At 40.5% G+C, this 19825-nt stretch overlaps 1 protein-coding gene across 15 annotated transcripts in view; it reads left to right on the top strand.

Moving 5' to 3' along the window:
- The window catches only part of PDE1C (phosphodiesterase 1C), a 327224-nt gene that overhangs the window by 235672 nt on the left and 71727 nt on the right, over positions 1-19825 (top strand). For all 15 annotated transcript variants that reach the window (XM_051798713.1, XM_051798712.1, XM_051798714.1 and 12 more), the window contains 5 exons: positions 7583-7696; positions 8555-8737; positions 10948-11014; positions 14951-15067; positions 16968-17108. In XM_051798713.1, the coding sequence (XP_051654673.1) occupies positions 7583-7696; positions 8555-8737; positions 10948-11014; positions 14951-15067; positions 16968-17108 (622 nt within the window). The remainder of the gene's footprint in view (positions 1-7582; positions 7697-8554; positions 8738-10947; positions 11015-14950; positions 15068-16967; positions 17109-19825) is intronic.

Raw genomic sequence — 19825 nt, 5'->3', positions numbered from 1 at the left:
TTCAAAGGATGTGGTGCTGAGGAAGTGCCTAGGTTGTTGTTTTATTGAAAATCTTTGAGTAAGCCAAAGTTTGCTAATGTTTTAGGCACAGGACTTCGTTTAATAGGCATGAAAGAATTTTTAACTGTGAAGTGAAAATACAAACTATGTATGACTTCACTTACAGTTGACAAATGTGGTCAAAATTTTATTTGACTCAAGGTGAGTTGAAACAAGTTGTTCACCATCCTGCCAAGGCCACTGAACATGTTGTTGCGTTTTCATGTCTCTAAATAATCAAAAAATAATTGATTACTTCAAATTTTTAATTTTTTTAGTCAATGGAAGAAGGATATTTCAGGAAACATGAATAAGGCAAAACAATTACTTGGGAAATTGCTTGTAGCTTTTTCCAGAGTAGCAGTACTGTGTATTTGCTCTTTGTAAACACATGTTTTTTCTTCTTCTGAATGTTGTGACTTGCATTTTTTTGTATTCAATAGTAGTGACAGAAGATAACTATGCAACCTAATACAAATGCATTGGGTCACAGGCTACCACTCACTCTATTTTCGGTTGCATTTTGAGGATTACTGCTTGAGCTGGCTTTCTAGATTGTGTCTTTTCCTTGGTAGTTCACACATGCCATGTATGCAGAGCCTTAGATTAAGATGTAGCAGATTGTGGAATGAATAATACGTGCTAACTGTTGTGAAAAGAGATGGTGAGCTTCCTGGATTACTTTCTGTGTATACTGTACCCTTCCCACCAGTCCCCTGTTTGGGTTTCAAAGGATTTGAAAAACTGTGGAGGCACCTGTTCACCCAGCTGACGGAAACTGCTGCACATGTGCATTATACCGCATAACCTCATGCTGTCTGCTCTGGATACTTTAGGGCAGTGTATTTGCTTTGCTGTGTCTTTACGTGACAACAAGTGGACAGGTACTGTTGCAGGGCATCTGACAGGCCTTATATGTGTTCACTGCTTAGCTGGTCTGCGCATGCTATCTAACTCTCGTATGACTCCAGAATATCACATTTATCGAGTTTGTACATTGTAGTGAGATAACAGATGCACACCTATTTCTGTGTAGGAATTCTTTGATAGAAATATAGTTCATTGCACAGTGAACATTTGTTTCTCAAACCAGCTAAAGAGTTTACTACCAGTAATTATGGTGGTTTTCCAGAGAAGGGTGAGGAATGTACTGTAGGTCAGAAGGCAAGGTTTTGTCTTTCAGTTCAGCAGATATTTGTCTTTCCAGCCTTTAGAAGCAACTCTTGGTCTTTTTGTGTGTGTACAGCAAAGCTGGCTTTTATGCAATTAGGTCTACTTCTGATTATAATGTTGTAAATTTCTAAAGCTTGTGGTTGATTTTATTTATTTATTTTCATTTTTTTAAAAGCTATTTGAGCTGGCTATCAAAGGAATGTTATCACAAATTAGTCCAACTGTTAAGTCCAGCACTGCAAAGCCCTCACTAAACCACATTCCTAAGTAATTTCATTGAACTTGAGAATTATTTCAGCCACCTTGAAACAGAATTTTTCAGTTAATATACTTGCCTGGTTGCCCTTCAGTCCATTTAGGACTATTTAAAAGAATAGAGATACATGGAATACATTAAAGACAAATGATACCAGGCTCTTATTTAGTACAGGGAGCAGATGCTGTGACTCAATGAATCAGCAACAGTTATAGATAATGGATGGTAAGATGAATGCAGTGTGATATTTTTTTCACATGAGAGTGGCACATGGTGTGAGAGGGTTTTATTATAGCAACAGTACTGTTTTTCCAAGTGATTGATGCACATAGTATTCTGCATAATCTTCTTCGATGAAAAATGTTGGTGCCATGAAGCACTAACACTGTGCTGTTATTCATCATGAATTTTGAATGACTTGTGGCATAAAGCTGCTGGATAATTATATTAATGAAATAAAAGTCAGGAAGAACCAAAGGTAATGTTCTTCCTGCAATATTGATTCCTGTGTACAATATTTCTGGTAGCTAGTTAAGGGGTCACATCTGCAGACTCCCCATACACGGGATGAAGGAACGAGGTGGCATATGAAAAAATACTTGCTGTTTGGATGCGAAAATGGTTTTATTTATTTTCTCTTCCTCCCCTCCGGTATTGGCAAGGAAAGCTGGGAATGGATAGGAGGGATCAATGATTTAGCTCTAGGGAGGAGGCAAATTCATCTTCCATGTGTGCTACCTGAGGCTGGAATCAGCCTGAAAAGTGAGGAAGCACATTTCCTAGCTCTGCTCATTCAAAGAAAATATTTGGTTTTGTGTTGCTGTTAACACCTGGTGGTGCAGTTACACATCAGAGGGGTATGGGAGCACCAAACCATGCTTCTTTCATGGGGCTGAAGTTACGCCATGGATTTTCTGGGCTGGATCTCAGGATTGGAGGGAAATATGTTGAATGCTTTCCACCTGGTTTACAGAGATGAGAAGTTGTGCTCAGTGTATCTGTACATCACTGATCTTCCCATCTCCATTCTCACATCAGGACTGAAATATTGAACAATACTTTTGTTTTTTAATTGCTGACAAGTGGATGAGAGATCCATCTCCTGAAGATGGAGGCTCTGCCTGTTGCTCAAGATTCTTTGTAAAGCTAAATATGTAGCTGTGTGTCAGCAGCACCACTCTTAGCAGGAGTGGCATTTATGTGACGTAGCCAGAGAAACGATCGATATTTTTTATGATTTTTTTTTTCTCCATAGGCTCACTCTTTATGTTAGGAAAAATTGGGGGGAAGGAAACCCAGCTTGAAAGAGCTGTTGGTGCAGTGCGCACAGGCAGACTGACTGCTCTTCAGTTCTTCCATGAAATACAGCCCCATGGAGACTTGATTTCCTTTGAAAGCACTGATGCCACAGGGGCATTGTAATGGCAAGGAAATACAGATACTCACTTCATTTTAAGAACTTCATGCGTATGTCTACTGTAGGAGGTTAGGCTCCTACTACTTCAAACTAGGCTTGAAAATCATTCTGTAGATTCTTTAGATCCCTCTACTCAAACACTCTGGCACCATATTAAAAACAGCATCCAGCAATCCTCTGAAGCATTTTTAGGGTTCTCCTTCAAGATGAACAAGGACTAGTTTGATGAAAACAATCAAGAGATCCAGGAATTGTTGAGAAAGAAGAGAACCGCTCACCAAGTGCACCTTGCATTGCCATCCTGTCACGTAAGAAAAGCAGCCTTTCATCTTGCATGCAGCAAGCTCCAACAGAAACTCCGTGACATCCAGAACAAGTGGTGGATCATCTAGCTGACAGAACTCAATTATGCGCAGATACAGGTGATCACAGAGGATTCTACGAGGCCTTGAAAACAGCATACGGGCCTACATACCAAGTCCAAGGCCCTCTACTCAGCGCTGATGGTCAAACGCTTCTGACAGATAAAACCTCCATTCTGAATCGATGGTCTGAACACTTTCAGACTCTTTTCAGTACTAGCCGTGTAGTTCAAGACTCAGCTATTCAGTCCATTTCACAACAACCAGTGAAGAATGAATTGGATACTGCCCCCTCTATGGGAGAAAACCTTAAGGCCATACAGCAGGTGAAAATTGGCAAGGCAGCTGGGGTTGATGGAATTCTACCTGAAATCTGGAAACATGGGGCCATGCACTCCATGCTAAATTTCACGAGTTTGTGGTGCGCTCTTGGGAACTAGGTGAACTACCATCAGACCTTCTTGATGCAGTCATCATCACTTTGTATAAGAAGAAAGGAGTTAAATCAGACTGTTCAAATTACCATGGTATTACTCTGCTCTCCATTGCTGGCAAAATCCTGGCAAGAATACTTTTGAACAGATTAATACCCGCTATAGCAGAAGGAATTCTGCCTGAAAGCCAATGTGGTTTCAGAGCCAACAGGAGCACCATAGACATGGTATTTGTTCTCAGACAACTGCAAGAGAAGTGTAGGGAACAGAATAAAGGTCTCTATGTAACCTTTGTTGATCTCACCAAGGCTTTTGATACTGTGAGCAGAAAAGGTCTATGGCAGATTTTGGAATGTTTAGGTTGTCCCCCCAAGTTCCTTAAAATGATCATCTCACTTCATGAGGATCAGCGCGGCCAAGTCAGATATGGTGATGCACTTTCTGAGCCCTTCCTAATGTCCAATGCTGTGAAACAAGGCTGTGTTCTTGCACCAACTCTATTCACAGTCTTTTTCAGCATGATGCTCCAAAGGGCCACGGCAGACCTCAAGGATCAGGACGGTATCTACATTCGATACCGTACTGATGGAAGCCTCTTCAACCTAAGGCGACTGAAGGACCACACTAAGACCTTAAATCATCTTGTCCAGGAGCTGCTTTATGCTGATGACGCTGTGTGCTGGTTTAAAAGTTAACCAGCAGGGGGAATGAACTCAACTCAAAGGAGAGATTATAAGTCAGAATAACAATTTATTAAAATAATACAGTAAGTACAATAATACAAACAAACAATTGGTCTCAACCCACAAAAAACCAAATGTATAACCCAGTACCCTGGGGCATGAACAAAATGGTGTTCCTTGGGCCCTGTTTGAGTCCAAAGTAAAGGGAGAGGGGAAGAACCTGCTGGTGGGAGAGCTGCTGCAGTCTGGCCAAAGTGGTGATCGCAGTCCAGTGATGGTCTAAGTCTGGTTGAGAGCGATGAGATGCAGCCTTCCTCTGGATCCCACGAGTGGGTTGAAAAATGTTCCAAAACTCCAAGATTATATATCCTCCAGTTCAGGCAGGAATGCTTTGTACTCCCCTCAGGGCAGGGAGTTTCACAAAGGGTGTGAGGACAGAAACATCCTCCTATCTCACAGGCCTCTTAACACCTAGTTTATAGCCTGAGGAGTCAGGCTCTATGGGCAGAGGGTGCGAATAGTCTATTGACAACAATAGTCTAGTTTCTGGGAAATGACAAGGAAGGCTATAGAATACAGTTTTGGGTTACACCCACCATGATGAACTGATCTCAGCTGTCCTAACTAGGACACGCCGCCCTTGTCGCCCACACAGAAGCAGCTCTGCAGCGTTTAACATCCTGCTTTGCAGATGCTGCTGAGCTCTTTGGGCTGGAAGTCAGTCTAAAGAAGACAGAAGTTCTCCATCCACCAACACCTCAGGAAGTCCCCCATCATCCCCATATCACCATTGGCCAATCAGAGCTCAAATCAGTCTAGCAGTTTAATTACCTAGGTAGCCTCATCTTCTCGGATGGTAAGATTGATGGAGAGATAGACAACAGGTTAGCAAAGGCATATAGAGCTTTCGGAAAACTCCATAAAAGAGTATGGTGTAATAAACACTTGAAGAAAAGTACCAAGATCAGTGTTTACAAAGCCCTTGTGCTGTCTACTCTTACATGGTTCCGAATCATGGGTCATCTACTGCCACCACCTGCGGTTCCTAGAACGTTTCCATCAACGCTGTCTCCACACAATCCTTAACATCCACTGGTCAGATTATGTGACCAATACATCTGTTCTAGAACAAGCAGCAACCACAAGTATTGAGGCCATGTTGCTGAGAACACAGCTGTGTTGGGCAGGGCACGTCTCCAGGATGAAGGACCACCGCCTCCCTAAGATCTTACTCTATGGTGAACTTGCTACTGGCTGCCACAAGAGAGGAGCCCCGAAGAAAAGATACAAGGACTCCCTGAAACAACATCTCAGCCTTGGCCATATTGATCACCATAACTGGTCTACTCTGGCCTCCAATCGGGAGACCTGGAGACACACCATCTTTAACGCTGCTGATGCTTTTGAGAACGCACACAGGATCACCCTTGAGGAGAAAAGGCAACGCAGAAAGAATCGTGCCTTGCGGAATATACCACCTAAGGAGTCTTTCTGTTGTGCCTTTTGCAATTGGACATGTCTATCTTGCTTAATGTGGATAGAACCTTTCCGAAATCTTCGTTCGCAAAGCCTAGCCATGACAGTTAATAAAGTGAAAGCAGACACCTATATTGGGCTCTAGTTCTGAATTGCTTTGTGGAAAAGGCTGTTTTACTCCACAGAATACAGAAAAAGATGAGGAAGAATAGACTCCTAATTAGAGGACAAATTATAGGTGACATGACTGCTCCTCTACATTTTTGCATCTTGAACAGGACAAATTAACAATTGATGATTTCTGCTACACTGTTAAATATATATTTGAATGTTTATTTAGCTTCTGTTTAACAAGGAAGAGGACATTCACAAAAATGTTTTAAATTCTCAAGTCTTTATCCCATTCTCCTTTTAACGAAATGATAATTTTCTTCTAATTATAAGCATACAAACTGGATTGTTTGAAAATATTTAGATTTTGCTCCTTCCCTTTAGATTTTATTCTTCTCTTTCTTCCTTTCTTTTTCTAATTTAATAGAGTGAAAAAGGAAAAGAGAAAAGAAAATTACACAAATATATTAATTGTCTTTGACAGATGAGACAATTTTTGCACAAATTTTTGTTTTCAAAAAGTCTGTTCCCCCTTACAACAATAATAATAATCTGATAAAACTTCCATGAGTTCTGTTTAGTATAGACAGGATAGTCTAAGGGTGGCCTCTTGATCTAATGAAAATCATAGCATTTTCTAACCTTGTATAGTATTTCTATGGTAATGTTCCTGAATATACTCTAATACAATTTTGCATATGTATACATCAATCATTATGAATGGCTATTGTTTATTAACAGATACTATTCAAAAACTTACTTTTGTCTTATGGCTGGATTGAAATTGTCCTCTCAGCTCCTGTGTTAATTCCGCATGATTTCTATTTTAAATTATCCAACTGGTCAAGGTAGGTGATTGTCCTGCTCTAATCTGCACTGGCGAGACCTCACCTTGGGCACTACAATATAAAAAAGACATTAAACTATTAGTGAGCATCCAAAGGAGGGCTACAAGGATGGTGAAGGGTCTGGAGGTGAAGCCTTATGACAAGTGGCTGAGGTCACTTGGTTTGTTCAGCCTTGAGAAGAGGAGACTGACAGAAGACCTCATTGTGGTATTCAAAGTCCTCATGAGGGAAAGCAGAGAGGCAAGTAATCTCTTCACACGTGTAACTAGTGACACGACTTGAGGAAATGGCATGAAGCTGAGCTGAGGAAGGTTTAGGTTAGTTACCAGGAAAGGGTTTTTCACCCAGAGGGTGGTAGAGCATTGAAACAGGCTCCCCAGGGAAGTGGTCACAGCATCAAGCGTGCCAGTGTTCAAGAAGCATTTGGACAATGCTCTCAGGCACATGGAGTGATTCTTGGGGTGGCCTGCATAGGGCCAAGAGTTGGACTTAATGATACTGATGGGTCTCTTCCAACTCAGCATATTCTATGATTCTATGACTGTGATAACTCGCAGACTTATTTGAGCCTAAATGCATTGTACTGTTTGCTTGGCATCATTGTAACTGATCTTTGAAAAGTGATTTTTGTTGATTTCTTGCATGTGGCTTCAAGAAACTTGTAAACTTCCAAAATTTTCACTTGTCAAGCATGTATGCTAGGTTTCATGCTGGGAACTGGTACTCACTGTCAAACCTATTTCTCTTTATAGTCATCAGATTTTTGTTTTGCTTTTTTTTTAGATTGCGGTCTTTGGTAAAGCAATTAGAGAGAGGGGAAGCTTCGGTTGTAGACTTAAAGAAGAATTTGGAATATGCTGCGACTGTTCTTGAGTCAGTATACATTGACGAAACTAGGTGAGTTAACTCCAGACATCAGCACTCTTATATCTAGTACCAATGACACAAAACTGTAACTTAAATGTCAATTGGGAAATTTGAGCCAAAATTTATTACTGGCAGAAAATATGTTTTTAATCATTACAATATTGTATTCTGTGTAGAGCAGATCTTCAGTCCTTGGTTTAAAAGCTTTTTTAAATTTTGTGGGGCAGGGAAGGAGATAAAAAGAAATCATAAATGTAATATACATTCTCATGGAGAAATGTTTTCATAATAATTGTATCCCACTTTTTCTGAAAGTTTCTAAATTCCTACTAATTTATTCTTTTTGAATAATGTTAAATCTTTTCGCTTGTATCATATCTTTGAAATTAAAAAAAAATTTACTCCAGGTCATGATAGGGGTAGACTGGTAAGACATTGCAGAGGAGTTCCTCTTTCTGTTATATGCCATTTATCCAGTGGCAAATGCACTTGTGGAGTTGCCACAGATGATCAGAATGGGAAAGGAGAGGACTGTGTGTTACTAACTCAGAAGTTAGAAATGACCATAAATTACCTCTGAAGGGCAGAAAGTTTGGAAATATTGATGAGCTGAAGATGTGAAGTCAGTGAATGATTATGTAGCTGTGCTTCAGAAGGCTGATACTTCTTGTTTGTCAGCCTAGTAGTGAGTTTTACAAGATGAAATTTAAGTATACGAGAGAATAAACAAACTGTTGAAGACTTATATAATTGTGTTTGATTAGGGATGATAAACCAAAGGCTTTTAACAGCTGCTTTAATTAGAATATATGTGAAGGGTTTTTTTCTTAATGATGTTGTAGTGGTCTCTAAGGGAGTCTGTTTACCGATTGTTCCTCACCCTTCTAGGCGTTTACTGGACACAGAAGATGAACTCAGTGATATTCAGTCTGACTCTGTGCCCTCAGAGGTCCGTGACTGGTTGGCTTCTACCTTCACGCGGCAAATGGGGATGATGCTCAAAAGGACAGAGGAAAAACCCCGGTTCAGGAGTATTGTCCATGCAGTGCAAGCTGGGATATTTGTAGAAAGGTGAAGTAGGATGTAATTACTTTGTTCTAGTAAGTGCCCAGGTACCACAGATTTTGCACAATTACGGGAGGTGGAGGACAGTACCTTAGGGTGGAAGACCTCAGAGAACTAGTAGGTTACTCTATTGAATGAAGAACACTTTAATATGCTTCTAATGATGTTCCTACACAGATTTGGATAACGCCTCAAAATCTGGGATTAAGTAACAGATTGCAATCTGAAACAGTTCTGTTTCATCTATTCTTAGTATAGCACAGATGTAATAGCACAGTTGGTGTAATTTTGACAGAGAATATGCATTTCTGCATAGTCCTTGGTCAGGAGAGACAGCATTCAATATTCAGTCAGGCCAGACCAAACTCCCCCTTGGCTCTGTTTACTTCCGTGGTCCAGTATTTCTCATGAAGAACTGCTAAGAAACAAAACAAAATCCTTTATCATAGTATTACTGGAAAGAACTATAGATCAAGATTGATGTGAAAATTTTAGAGTTCAGGGGGATTTCAAAAAAGCCATTGAGTCCTCTTAGCCTTCCCCGTTGCGATTTACATCAGAATCTGTTGCCAGAACTGATTATGTTTTCTGAACCCTTTAAAGCATTTAATCATTTCAATTTGGACTCACTTCCAATCTTACCTTTTCTTATCAAGTAACAACTCTTTGCTGACTCTCTTCATTCAAGCTAGAAGGAGGGCTGGCACATGTGAAACTGTCAACAGTCTTTAGACGGCCTGAAAGACAGCAGCTCCCAGATCCCTGGGAGAATTTTGTAATAGCAAAATTCAAGTCAGGAATGGAAGAGCAGAGCACTCACTGTTCATCAGAATTGCAGTGACAGCCTAACAGCCCTCTGTGCAGGAGGTTGGGTGTATCAGAGAGTAGACCACAAGCCACACAGATACACAAAAGCCTCCTTCGGCATGATTATAGCCAATATTTTTATCTGTGCACCAGTTACTGTACATGTGTTAAGAGTGGCAGCAAATTGTGATAAGCATAAACCTGTCATTTTTCCTTGGAACAGGTTTCTCCTAGGTTTGACAGGCTATTTGTGAATTAACCCTCACTCTTGGTGGGGGACTTGCTTAACAAGGAAGTAAATTAACTGCTGCAGGGTAGGCTGTAGTAGGCTGTTTTGCAGCTGATCTGAATCACCGTGGCCCAAAGGAGATATAATGTGGCACCAGAGGAGGGTTGTGGTTCTCCTGAGCTAAGGGAAAGGGATTCTGCCTGAATTGTCACTTAAGAGAAGGCTGTGGAGCTTCTGACTGGAGGGAGGAAGGGATAAGAAATTTTGTAATTTGAGGAATGGGTGAATATAATTCTTCAAAGGGGGATGACTTTTTTCAGGTCTGAGTACAGAACATGACAAAGAAAAATGGAAGTGAAGGAAGACTTGACACAGCATCATTTCAGATGGGAGAGCCCTCCATCATCTCCTTTTACTCCAGTGATGCCTAAGGGCAAAAAAGGATGACCTGTGAAAAGGCTTTTTAGCTATGACAATGCTTCTGCATTCACTAAGCCTGTTAAACACAGTGTGCCCTGAAAACAAGTTTAAAATCTAGTACACACTTTATAATCTTTTTAAAATATGCTTTATAATCAAGTTTAAAATCTGCTACGTACATGCTTTTAGTATGGTTACAGATGTTGATTTTTGCCTTGTTCTTTCTCTCTTACTCCCTGAAACACACACATGGGGTGAACACCCAAAAGGTTTTATACTAATCTTGACAACATACATACAAAAGTAACAGCTGTACCAAACTGGAGTTGATTCATTGCATACAAATGATTTCTGAGGAACATTCAGAATTAGCTTGCATGTGGACCAGCAAGGACTAAGGGAACTGAAAGATCAGTACAGACACATGCAATGGAAAATTGGGAACATCTTGTTATTTGAGTGTAGCCTTTCCCCCGATGAAGACCTTGTATTGGCAAATTCTTTGTCATGGCCTGATGGGTAGCCAAGTTATGAGATAATGGGGAGCATATAGGCTCAAATTAGGCTATACAATAAGAATAGTATAGAGGATATTGTGCAAGTTAGGAACAAGATGGAAAGAAAAAAAACCAAATTGCAGTTAGGGTTTCCTGGGCTAAATAAGGTCTCCTGTAGTGGTCTGTTGTTTTATGATTTTTGTTGATTGCTTTATTTTGTTTAATTCTATTTATGTGTTGCCTTATCTATTTTGTCTTGGTAGAATGTACAGACGGACTTCAAATATGGTTGGCTTGAGCTACCCACCAGCTGTAATTGGAGTGCTAAAGGTAATCCCAGTAAAAAGGTATTGAAAGGGGGTCTATACAAAGCATAAGATAATACTGTGATATTCAACTTGATAAGGGAGTCTTAGTACTTGGCCTTTCCTTCTCTCTGAAATTAGTTTAGTTCACAGACATTAATCATTTAAGAGACCTAAGGGAATATCCTTTCAATAAAGGAAAGAACAGAGTTCAAGGCTGTGGCCATTTTCAGGTTGTGAAGGTTACAGCTCTGTTCTAGATTACAGTGATTAAATCAAGGACTTGGGAATTAATCACAACATCCCACAGGGAAGAAAGAAAATACAGATGGAGAGAGGTGGAGAAGGAAAAGGATAAATTGCTGTAAGAGAAGGGAATTTCTCATGCTTCAGGTCTTCAAGGTGACAATCAGTTTATGAATATTGACCCTTTTATGAGTTTTGAGGTTTCAGAGGAAAAATGATTAGTCATAATTAGTCTCAAAAAACCCCAAAGGTTCAATCCATGGGACAATTGCAAAATTCTTGACTTAGACAGGAATTATCAAGACTACAAACAGATGTTAGCAACCAGCTGCCTATACAGCTTTGCAGATTACATGTTGCATGTGGTTCAACCATGCCATGCAATGGGGAAAAAAGGTGATAAAGTGGGGCAATACGCAGTGTAAAGCTCATGAAGACATCTTGTTGCAATGCTCCACACTGGAAAGACTTACACTTAGGGTACCCAATCCTTTTCATTACCCTCACTCGTGCAAGTGGAATCTAAATTCTTTGTTCTTTTGCAACTATGCTCCAACCAGCTTATGAGGGAATATATCTATAATGGCACCTCTTCTCTTGAGTTCCTTCAACAAGACATTTGAAGATCCATCAGCTACTCTCAGTTGACTTAAACCTTACAGAATCCCTCTCTTTTTTCTATGTTTTCAAATGATTAAGAGTCATACAGAGAATTGATCATGCTAGAGTAAGTTAAAATAAATCAATAACAACAAAATAATTTTGCTCAGGGTGAAATAACACCCACTTGGCCACTGTGGACTCTAGAATGTATATTTTTCCAAAACTGTTGTGAGAACATATTTTTGCCTGACTGGCTTTGGTTTTGGTAGTGGATGTGGTTGAAATGGGAGTTACTTATTTTGAAGAAGGCAGAAGAGGGTCCCCACGGAAGTGGGGTCCCTAAGCCTGCCAGAGTTCAAGAACTATTTGGACAATGCTGTCAGGCACATGGAGTGACTCTTGGGGATGTCCTGTGCATGCTAAGAGTAAGACTCAATGATCCTCATGGCTGCCTTCCATCTCAGTATATTCTGTGATTCTGTGAATTTTTCTGTCTTAAAAATTTCATCTTAAATTTCTCAGTCCCATCTCCTCCATTGAAAATGTTGTATTTTATGCCTTGCTTTGGTCCAGTAAGGTCTAGTAAAAAAACCTTACAACTACCTGAGTGCTTATTGTGCTCTGTAAAATGACCTGATGATTTAAGCATGCAAAAGGGTGTAGGAGTGTACCACACACATCTCTTCAGCTGTTCTGGATTGCCATAATCAACATTCCCCTCAGAGTCATGTTAATAAGTACAAGGATTGAGATGGCATGAAGTCAAAACAAGCTTATTTTTGAACTGCATGCTATCATTTTTGCTGCTATGGCAAACAGGACATCTGCACTGAGTAATAAAAACCTGTGGAATCACAGCTTTGTGGCAAACTGGGGTTAGTTTTAGTAAAACAATGAAATACTACTTGTTGACTTATAAAACAAGTCTTCAAGGTTAAGAAGAGACAAAGTCAAGAAACTGACTTTAAAAACAATTAGTGTTTGTCTTCATCTCTAGGTTCCCCGAAGCAGTGGATCAGTGGCCAAGTAATCAGGACACAGGACTGAGTAGTATTATGTCTTGGATCTATTTTCTGTTACACTACAGTTGTCATATGTGACTAAGAGCATCTTATGCACTTCTACTGAGCCTACAGGGCCAGTAATCTAGCATGTATAGAACAGAAAGTTTCCCTTGCTTCTCCTGCTCTCCTTAGGGAGAAGAAAAAGTTTTTCTCCTCTGTCACAAGTCATGTGTGAAATTATCTCTGCTTTTAGATCTCTCCCCAGTATAGGGGTCACTTCTGTGTTAAAATTTTTTTAAGGTCATAAAATCCACTAAGTTTCAAAGTGTAACTGGTGTTGCTGCAAGCCTATAGGCCATCTATGACACTTTCATGCTTCTGGTAAGAAGATTCCCCCCCCCCCCCCGCAGTGATTCAGAGTAAAATGCTTCTGTCATTATTGTCCATAGCAAAACTTCTCTTGACTGACAAGACCAAGAATTTCTCCCTCACTAAAATCTAAACAACTCTCCTGTGAAACTTGTCATCTATATGATTAACCATTCTTTCATGCAGAAGAACAGTTCGGATGTGCTAGTCTGCAGTTTCACAATTTGGTAAATTTTATCTGAGGCAAGACTACAACATTATCTGCAGGGAAAATGCAATAAAGGAACAAACTCCTTTTATTTCTACAAGATAAGATTGCCTTACAGTGAATTAACTTTCAGCACAGTTGACACATTATTTTTGATGTCTTATGACCCAGAAGCAAATTACTATATATATGCAAGTTTTAAATTAATTTACTTCAATGACCAAAATAAGTGATTAAAAAATACAAATGCCAAAAAAAAAAAAAAAGGAAAACACTTTAAATTGTCCAAGTGGTTGCCCTGGGCATTATTTTTCTCTCATTTCTATTTCTCACTTTCTAAGCTTGTTCAAGGGCTTCTTGGTGGAACTTTTTAATCTCTTGGTTGTTTTTACTCTCCAATGCCTAATGAAAGTGTTGAAAAACTGTAATTTATGATTGCTTTTCTGTGACTTGGGCCACAAATCATCTCTGGAGAAGCTTGACACTGCATTCAATCTTTCAGCTCCTCGCAGCTTCTAATATCAGCGGCTCGGTAAGCAAGTAATTTACTGGGATAGGTGAAAGAAGAGCTGAATATTGAGCATCCTTGATGTTCACTCACTAATTAGCCTCTCTGTGGACTGTAGTGCCACAAGAGGTATACTGAGCTCTATCTGTAATCAGCACTATGTGAGTAGGAAGGATCACCTCATACTGGAAAGAGGCGGTAACAAAATATGTTGGTCTCATTCAGAACAGAGGAAGTTCAGTAGCTATATTGATGTATAGTGGACCAACCACAAAGTGATTAAAATGTCTTTTGCATTTGACTTGAAGGCTGGTCTTGTGCCAGATGCAGCTACATGGTTGATCTGTATATCATTCTACTAGCTGTAACTCCCATCTGCATCTCTTTGTTGTTGGGATGAGAGAAAGTTTCTTAAAGTTTCAGAAACATCCAATTCTGAGATCAAGTAGCTTCATCTTGCTAGATAATGAGTGCTGTCAGCTTCCATGGCCTTCCCTAAAAGTTGATAATTGAACTTGACCTTCTGCAAGAAGGCTTATACCTTATACTTTAGCTTTATGAGCTGGGAAGTGAACTTTCCGCCCTCAATCTCTTGATTTTCTTTTTTATAGACATAACATGTGGGTAGAGGACAGAGAGAGGTAAAATCAGCCCCAATAGGCCATCTCAATGTTTCAGGTACTAAAGCACACCAGAATTTTTATCTATTAGGATTCATCCTTTGGGGATTAAATTCTAGTGTAGAGAATTGCCATGTTTAGAATAAGCAAACAGCATACATGTTCTTAATGGAAGCTTCCTAAATTCAAGTCATACAATACTGATGAGTATACTGATACTGTGAGTATCCTGATGATTCTGCATTGGTTAAATGGAATTGAAGAATTTATTAAAAAAGAAAATATATGCTGACATCACTTCTCTAATTCTCAATTTGTAGATTGTGAGAGAAAGTGAGAGAAATTGAACTATGATGATAAAAGGGATGACCATATTAATTGCCTTTTCTACCCACTCTTGCAGAATGTTGACAAGTGGTCCTTTGATGTATTTGCACTAAACGATGCCAGTGGGGATCATGCACTGAAATTCATTTTCTATGAACTTCTCACGCGCTATGATCTGATCAACCGTTTCAAGGTCAGTAGTTAGAAGATGGTTATTTTCTTCCATCCTAGATTTTGTTCAACTTCCCTCTCATCCTGCTTTGTTCCATTCAAAAGGCAATTTTAGTGCTCTTTGAAGATTTTTTGAACGCTGCACTTTCCTCAATAAGCAAGACCAGATGTGATTTAAGTAGTACTTTCAATTGCAATGGGACACCGTGAAGTAGATGGGGTTCCAAACAGGTTTCCACGTGACATCCGTGGGAAATGCTGCATATGATCCTCTCAGAATGATGGTGTCATTTTCCTGAGCTTCATAGGACCCTCAAGTATGCAGGCACAAAAAGAGAACAAGAGATCATGAATGCAAATTCAAATTCATTACGATTAGTTAGGCCAGTAAGTGATTCTGCTCCCTCCTTCACTCTCATGAGACCCCACCTGGAGTACTGCATCCAGGTCTGGAGTTCTCAGCACAGGAAAGACATGGACCTGTTGGAGCCACTCCAGAGGAGGACCACAAAAATGATCAGAGGGCTGGAGCACCTTTCCTATGAAGAAAGGCTGTGAGAGTTGGGGTTGTTCATCTGAAGAAGAGAAGGTTCTGATGAATGTTCATTCCAACCTTCTAGTACTTGAAAGGGACCTATAAGAAAGATGGGGAATAACTTTTTATCAGGGCCTGTTGCAAAAGGACAAGGGATAATGATTCTAAACTAAAAGAGGGTAGATTTAGACTAGATGTAAGGAAGATTTTTTTTATGGTGAAGGTAGTGAAACACTGGAACAGGTTGCCCAGAGAGATGGTAGATGCCCTATCCCTAGAAGCATTCAAGGTCAGATTGGACTCTGAGAAACCTGATCTAATTGGAGATGTCCCTCTGCTCATTGCAGGAGTAGGTGGACTAGATGATCTTTAAAAGTCCCTTTCAACCCTAACTCTTCTATAGTTTTGTAATTGTTACAGAGATTTGCAGATACAAATGTTATGTATCTTTTCCTCCAACTTTGAACAGGCTTAAATTTGGATGGCAGAAACATTGCCATCTAGATCTTGACCATTCCCCTCGCACAGATACTCTGCTGTCCCTTCTTCTTTTGACATTTTCATTTTCAATTCCCATGAGTCTGCACTCACTTTGGCTGGAAAGAGTTTACAGGTCTTTGGGTCCTGTACTTCTTCAGAAACTGCCCATGTCTGATGAGACATCTTTGAAGAAGGTGTCTGATCAGAACTGCATCCTCTACTTATATGTACACAAGAGGACAACAGCAGTGCTCCTCTATGGAAACAGTGAAACTGGAGAACCCATGTTGCCCATGTTGCCGGTTGCATACATTACAGCCGACAGCACCTGCATAGTCTCCTCTCTAGAAATCCCCTCAATTGCATTTTTTTGGGTGTCTGCAGTTATTCTTGGAGTCAGAAAAACATGGCAATCCCATAGGATGGACAGGCTGGATTTTGCTGTGAAAACCTAGAGGTCTGATAAATGACTTGCTATATGATGTGTTTCATTAGAAAATCTTGAATGTGAATAGTAAAGTAGAGTATTCCAGTGGGTTGTGAAGGCAACAGACAGTTGCTTGTAGCCTATTTAGAAATATTTCTCCAGGGACAATCAATAAAGTGGTCACTGCTACTTTTCATAATCCATGTGTCTTCCAGACAGCATTTCATAGTATACTTATTTCTGTGTGTTTATGTGTGGGAATGATTTACCTATAATGTAATTATGGATGGAAAAACCAGGTTGAAGTAGTAACCTGAATTCACTCTCTCTCGAGTGCCTGTTTCAGATGTTTTAGTGTTTTGTTTATTTGTCAAGTAAAAACTGCTCATTGGAAACCTCTTATCAAAATACTCCTCTCTGAATGCTAGTCATTAAAGCTGTTTTGGTTTTTTTTCTTTAATTCTGTGATGCTTTACTTAGATTCCCATTTCTGCCCTGGTGTCCTTTGTGGAAGCTCTGGAGGTTGGCTACAGCAAACACAAAAATCCTTATCACAACCTCATGCACGCTGCAGATGTGACACAGACAGTCCATTACCTCCTTTTCAAGACAGGTGTAGTGGTAAGTAAAGGACTTGGCATCCTCAATATATAGTTAGATTACAACAGTTTTTGCTTAATAATGAGATTGTGATTATCTGTCGCAGTTCGAGGGGTTTCTGGGGGGTCACTGCCGGCCTCTCTGTGAAGGTTTTCAGGGCTGGAATCACCCTCCCGCCGCCCGTCCCTCGTGGCAGGGACTGGCGGCGGAGGCACTTAAGCCAGGAGACAGAGACCATGCAGGGAATCCAACAGCGAAGAAGAGCTTTATTCAAATTTCCCACAGCTTATAAGGGCTGCTGGGCAAAGGAGGGGATTGGCCATTTGGCTAGCCAATGCAAGGAGACAATATAATAACTATGGCAACACAGAAACCAATGGTAGACAAGTGAGTTAACAATTTCCAAACCCCGGCAATTATCCATAGTAGAACCCATTTGCACTGTAGACAAACTTCATTTGATATGGCTGGGCTAGCAAAAGTAGAGACTTTGGATTATTTAGAAATTGAAGGTAGGTGAAGTTGTCGATAACTCTTCTAACAGTGATCTAAAGAGGATGAATGAAAAACCTAAGCCTGGTTTTTCACTCTCCCACAGATCTCCTGTGTGAATCTGCCAACACAAATTTATTGGAATTCATTTCACCTAATATGAAGGATTGTATTGTCTAAGCTGTCTTCTTAACTTAAGCAATGGAGGCAGTATATCCAAAGGATAATTCATTCCACTTATTTGAGCATTAAGAGCTGTAATCTGGAAATGCTGATCCCCATCCACTTCTTTACAGCAAAACCATCTGAACTGGCTTACATAGAAGCCTACGAACAGCTCATATCTGACAACAGTGTCAGGAATGGATAGAGGGCTTAAAAAAATACGTAGTACACAATATGTTCCCACAGTGGTTTTCAAGACAAACAACAGAAATACATTTGAAGATGGACTAGAGAAATTGAAGACAGATAGATTCCAGAGTGATGATCAACCATTGCAGTTTGGATTTAGCTGGAGGCCCATAAAGTTTCTGTCCCACACAGTGTACACTTCTTCTTTCTCCTGGTTACTGCTGCAGCCAGAAAGAGGAATGAAATTACTTCCAGTCTGATCCTGTGGGGCAGATCTGTTCCTCATATTATTTGCTTCACTTTTTCCAAGTATCCAATTTTCCCTTGCCCTTGCATTCTCAGAAGCGTAAAGGCAAAGGTGGCAGTGAAAAGGAAGTTTGGTGTTCAATGTTTTACAGTTATCTCTTATTACAACATGGCATTCAGTGGCTACTGTGTTTGTGGCTGGTACTTGAATACATGTAATTCTGTTCTGTTGTGCTTCCTTTCACTGTGGTCCTTCCACTAACTCATGTACAGTTCCAGAGGCAAGGAGCCTTTGTAGTTCAGAGCAGACAGGTGAACCCAGGTCAGTAGATGTTGAGGCTCTTACTGAAGCCCAGGGCTTCTTGAACACTCCCCAGTTGTTACAAAGTCTAACTGGGAACTGTTGAAAATCATGGCCAGTCTTCGTGAACGAAGATTTGGGAAAGATCATTACCCTTTGAGACTGTGCAGTGGATTTTTTAGGTGAGACACAGTGTGCACTGAACTGAGCCCACCCTTTAATCCTAAGGTTCATCTGCCGGGGCCGAGCAAGCTTGGACAGTGGCAGCGAGGTCCTCAGGACGTAGGTTTGTTTAGAGTGACCTTCTCTTAGATGGATGGCCTTACAGGGCTGACGAGCTCCATCTGCCCGGGGAAGTCCCCTGACCGGGAATCGAACCCTGGCTGCAGCGGTGAGAGCGCCGCATCCTAACCACTAGACTACCAGGGGGCATAAGGATGAGGGAAAATCATGGTTCCGTGTGACTCAGCCTAACCAAATTCCAACACTCTCATGCCATGACTACCTTAGATGGGCTATACAAAATTACTGTAAAAATTTTCTGTCACCATCACTTGTGGAGGTGTTTATGTCTCCCACTGTATGTTGATGATGCCTTTATCTGTAGAGTTCTATAAGACACCTGAAGAAATGCTGCCACCAGTTTGTACTGTGTGATAGAGTATAGGACAGAGAGGTGCAAGCTAACAGGGCATAGTGCAGCTCTTGCTGTGTCTTTTAGGCCAGTTTCAACAACTGTTTAGTTTGCTCACACTTGGGAGCAACCTTTTGTGCATATGATCTGCCTTTCTGCAGTTTCTTGATTGCCACGCAGCTGTTGCCTTGCAATTCTGAAGCCAGACCTGGATGCTCTTCCTTGAGGAGTCACATGCTCCAGTGCCTCCTGTAAATGTCCTGAGTCTCCTGTGTTGCATGTAGACTGCACCTGTGAATTGCAGTCACACTTAAATTAGAGCAGTAAACACTGCTGTTTATCAGAGGCAGATTTGGAAGGAGTCAGGCCTTATCTGTCTCAAGAGCTGATTCAGCCTGCCCGATTCTGATGGAAGTTGTGTCAGTTGCTCCTGATTGTGCCTGAAATAAAAAGGATTTAGGTCAGATTTTGCAGCTAATACAACTGCCTACTCAAAACCTCCCATGAGATCCTAAACTGGTCACTGTTGTTTTTAGGACCGTTAGTTAATGAAAATGCGCTGCAGGGTGTAGTCAGTAAGGACAGGTGCAATATGTACATTGAATTAAAAGGCAGCTCATACATGAATGTCAGTCAAAACACTTTCAGATTGACAGTGGGTAGTTACAGATCTATTTGGCAATCACTGTGGTAAAAAATTTCCCTAAATGC

This window comes from Manacus candei, unplaced genomic scaffold, assembly GCF_025592945.1.
Source record: "Manacus candei isolate 608988 ecotype Guabito, Panama unplaced genomic scaffold, ASM2559294v1 h1tg000049l, whole genome shotgun sequence".
In the NCBI taxonomy this organism is placed as follows: Eukaryota; Metazoa; Chordata; class Aves; order Passeriformes; family Pipridae; genus Manacus; species Manacus candei.
Note: the sequence above shows the minus strand (reverse complement) of the source record. Positions and strands in the feature narration are given on the sequence as shown.